At 30.9% G+C, this 4648-nt stretch overlaps 1 protein-coding gene across 4 annotated transcripts in view; it reads right to left on the reverse strand.

The window, feature by feature from the left end:
- The window catches only part of Ctl2 (Choline transporter-like 2), an 81730-nt gene that overhangs the window by 14196 nt on the left and 62886 nt on the right, over positions 1-4648 (reverse strand). For all 4 annotated transcript variants that reach the window (XM_067050166.1, XM_014434891.3, XM_014434889.3 and 1 more), the window contains 3 exons: positions 962-1084; positions 300-463; positions 9-210 (listed from right to left, as the gene is read on the reverse strand). In XM_067050166.1, the coding sequence (XP_066906267.1) occupies positions 9-210; positions 300-463; positions 962-1084 (489 nt within the window). The remainder of the gene's footprint in view (positions 1-8; positions 211-299; positions 464-961; positions 1085-4648) is intronic.

Consider the following 4648-nt stretch of genomic DNA (forward strand, 5'->3'; position numbering starts at 1 on the left):
GAACTCACAAGGATTAGATACTGTATACCATCCAGCACACTGGTTTGAGCTGATGGCATTTCGCAGCTTGCCTGTCCCATCAATACTACTTTTTATATCATCACTTATGCATATTAAATTATTTTGAACATCTTTGAGATCAAATGGTTTACCACCACTAATATATTGTTCAGCATTCCACTGAGTATCAGGACATTTTCTGACACACACCTGAAATTACGGAATCAATTTTAAAAATTGTATATACATAATACATTCATAAAAATCATAATACATTGGATTCATAATAAAAATTTTACCTGTGGTGTGTCACAACCATTGAGCACTACAGAAGGATCAGCACATTTGGTCAAGTCAAAGAAGAATAAATACGGCCGGTCGATGACTTCAGAATCCAAACCACATTTTCTTCCAGATGAATCTGTTGGTCTTAAAATTTTCTCAGGGTTACCGTTTTTAAGAGCTGAAAATAAAAAAAATTGTTTCAAAAAAATTTTTGCCACCAGATTATTCATGCCAACTCAACACTGGATCTAAGTCTCACCATCTCAGATTATGTCATAATTTTACACAGGTATGAAGTTCTTAGTCTATAATAGACTTAGAAAAGGACAAAATTCGACAGAGAAACATCAACTCATTTTTGGATTACAGTGCTACAAAGTTATTTTTGCATTTATAAATGGGCCCAAAATTCAACAAATGATTAATTTTAGGAATTGCTATAGAAACTTTACTAATTTTGATAGATACCTTAGATAAGTGTCATGCCCTTCCCTATGAAATACAACACTAAATTGATTATTATAACATTTCTCAAAATCCCTTTTTAAATTATTATTATTTTTAATATAGTAACTTATTTCTGCTTCAAATTTATTTTTTTAATAGTTAATATTATCTTTAAACAGCCATAGAAGACCTCATAAAAAATACATTAATTAATTCAATATATCCTTACCATAAAGTCCAACTAGTGTCCAAACAATGACAAAAGCAGTGAAAAGAAACAGACAAATAATATCTGTGCATGATCTTCTCTTCCTTGGACCTTTGAATTCGGGATCATATTTCAGAGGGGGCCCTGCAAAAAAAAAAAAATAATAATAAATAAAAACAGTATTGTTAAAAATTATATCTTTTAGGGATCTTAAAAAGAAAAAATATCGTTACGACAATCCAATCCAGCAAGTTCATAGTGGTGATCTAGCTACTTCATTGTACTAATCTAATTAATTCATTTTACTAATCTCACTATCTCCAGTGATGGTGATCCAATCAGATGATTGCACTAATCTCTATTTAAACATAAAAAATCTAAGTAATCAAAATCTGTAACCCAAATCTCCTGATGGAAGTCGAAATATTTGTACTACACTTTTTCAGGCCATGTTTTGAATGGCCAAAGTTTTTTTAAGGACAAAACCATCTAGTAAATAACCCTCAAAACCTGCTATTTCTTGCCTGGGGCGTTTTGCTCTATCATCTGAAACTTCACAAGTATACTATGAACGCGACAAAGGTTCATAAGTCAGGGAATATAGACCAAGAAATTGAGTGTAGGATAATGAAATGTCAGTAAGGCGAAAATGGTCTATATCTTTTTGTTTGCATGTAAGAAGAGCTTGTTGAAGTTAGCATTAATTTTCTACTTATGCTTTATGAGGTAGGCACTAAAAATCTAGAAATTTTCAGATATTTTAACAGTTTTTCACTAATAACTACTAAATGATGCATTACTAGGAAAATCGTTTATAAATTATAGTACATACAATTTTATGTCAAATGATCGTATATTTGAAATTATCGAAGTTGTTAGACCTTTTTTTTTTAAACCATGTTTTAGAATTATAAACCTTATTGATTATATTCGCAATGTAAAATATATTATAAGAAACAAATAGCATTTTTTAATATTATAGTGGTCCCAACTTTGATTTGACCGGAGTTTTAGAGGATGAAGACGATAATAACCAAGTCAGAACAAATCTACAATTGTGGTAAAGTTATGTTCCCCAATAACATCGCTGTACCCTTATATTCCTTCTTCCAAAAAAAAAGAGTGAAGTTGTATGCGGAAGTAGTGCCATTTTATATAGACCTATATATAAATACCATTTTCAGAAGTATTTTTCAACACCAGGAGGGCCCTCACCTCCGGACTCAAAATAGCTCCTTGAAAGGATAGCTCATATGTAAAATTAAATATAACAGGTGACCTTAAAATATCAAAGGTAGTAAAAGCTAAGACACAACACGAATTACTTTTCTTTTTACACAGTAATAATGCACTTACTAATTCACATTTTATTTCTGTTTTAGAGGGTTCGGAAAAAAAAAAAAGAAGTATTGAATTTCATAAAACAAAAAAGAATCAAAACTATGGAATTACTTTACATATGAATTGGATTCTTTCTCACCATCTCTATTAGATGAAAATAGAATAAGAAAATCACGTAAATTTGTTAACTATGACTTGTTAGAACCAGCCAGCTCACAATCGAACATAGGTAGAGCTTCCATATGTGATTAATGGTGGGTTTCTACTTCACTGAGTACCGTGGGATTAGGCAAAAAAGTTTCTTGAGCTCTTAATAAATACGCCGAATATATATTAAAAAATACTTCAGGAAGCAATCAATCATAGTATTTGATGGCTATACAGAAGATCATACGAAAAAAAAAACACTAAATTTACAAAATGTTTTGGAAGGCAAAAGATTTTTATTGTTTATTGCAATGAAATAATGTCTACGGACAATGTCATAATATAAATTTTTCACGAATTACAGAAAAACATTACTCATTTCTACGTTAGTCCAGAGATATTCGGTAAACATTGCTGTCGAACAGGCAGTAGATAATACGGAAACAACCAGTCAGAAAGGCTATTAAATTAATAAACTAATTTTAATTAGGGACTGCATCAGTCCCTAAAAGCGTTTACGTTGTTTTTGAAGTATAGAAAAGGAAAGTCAAAGATTGTTTTATATTAAAAAAGGAAATGGTTCATATTTTGTGTTAGAAAATGATTAAATTATTACCTAGACCATAAGCACATTAAATGTCATTGAAAAATAGATATTTAACTCTTTCAGGTATATTCCATTGGAAGTTCATTCCATTCCACAAAAAATTAATTTTTCTCTCATTTTACATTCGGTACTTAATAAAAAGCTACTCACCCTAAGAAAACAACTTGACCTATTTTACAGTAGAGTAAATATGTAAAATTTTAGAGCTATAATTGAGCCAACGCTGTTGTGAATTGATTTTGGAAAAAAGCACTGAAATTGCTACTTCTAAGAAGATAATTATTGCAAACTCCTTTATAGGATATCTAACAAGCTTCATGTTGAGTTATAATAATAACAAAAACATATCGATTAAGGTACAGAATTTATAGCAAGGTCAAAACTCAAGGACACTTCGCAATTGATTTAGATTGGTCCAAATTATTCATTAATAATTCGATTTCTTTATAAAATTACAGTTCATTAACTTAAAACTTCAATAGAAAAAAGAGAATAATCACATTTGTAACAGCTGAAAACAACAAAATAAGACAGAGTAATTAAAAAATTCCTTAAATGTTTCTCAACTTCCAATCAAGATTTTTTCTTAAACTTCTTCAGTTAAACAACTGTCAAACATCAGATGTTGCAAGGAATACTGTTTACGACATATTCCGCCCATAAAAATGCTTTCACATCACCCAATCTGTGGATAATTCTACTATCGCTATGTCTTACATATCATTTCTTATTTTATTGAATATACGGGAACAGTCAAAGAAATGGACCAGTGTATTAATTATTTTTTGTTTTTCACAGTAAAACTAAAAAACGGGAAGTTATTCTCCGGCTTTAAGATAGTAATTCTTTTATCAAAGTAAATTCTTAAAATGTGTCTTTAGTCTGCAGGGCTAAAGACTAATGTTATAGGCCTAAGACATATTCGTATGCAGGCGATATTTGTTCAATCAGTCGGCTTTTATGTTTAAATAAGGCTCAATACCACTGAGGTAACTTATCTTTCTATACGTAGGGATGAATGAGCTCTACCGTAAAAATTCAATATCTTTATTCATTCAATAGTTCTAGGCTTTCTAGATAATCTCGTTCAATTATTCTTTAGATAGCGTGGACTGACTATTCTGTAATTCTGTTACCCGATTGAATGGTAGTTTACAGGATTTTGTATCCACAGTGAGGAGGAGTTATAATTCCTTTTTTTCTGGCATCTGTGGGATTCATTGCTACCGATTAAGCATCCTGTAAAGGATTTTAACTTGGGGTGTGAGGTCGTCCAGCCTGAAGTTCCACAAAGCCTTTAAATAAATTGGGTGGGAAATGAAGAAGCCTATGAATAAATGATGAGTGAGACTACATTTACACTCTCAACGGTCCAAATTTCACATAAATAGAGCAATGTACTATTTGAGATTGATTGATATAAGCTTCGAGCTGGGAACTAATATACAGACAGCTGTACATCTAATAGTATCTGAGATAAAGTTTTTGAAAAAGTAAAACTGTTTTCCTAATAACGAAAAATGAACATTTAGTGAATTTATTTTGGCAAATACCATGGAAAACACGGCTCTTACAGGATGATAGACTCATTGACCATCATTTAGTGAATTTAT

Source organism: Halyomorpha halys, unplaced genomic scaffold (assembly GCF_000696795.3).
Source record: "Halyomorpha halys isolate HHAL.00 unplaced genomic scaffold, Hhal_1.1 Scaffold1441.1, whole genome shotgun sequence".
Lineage (NCBI taxonomy): Eukaryota > Metazoa > Arthropoda > Insecta > Hemiptera > Pentatomidae > Halyomorpha > Halyomorpha halys.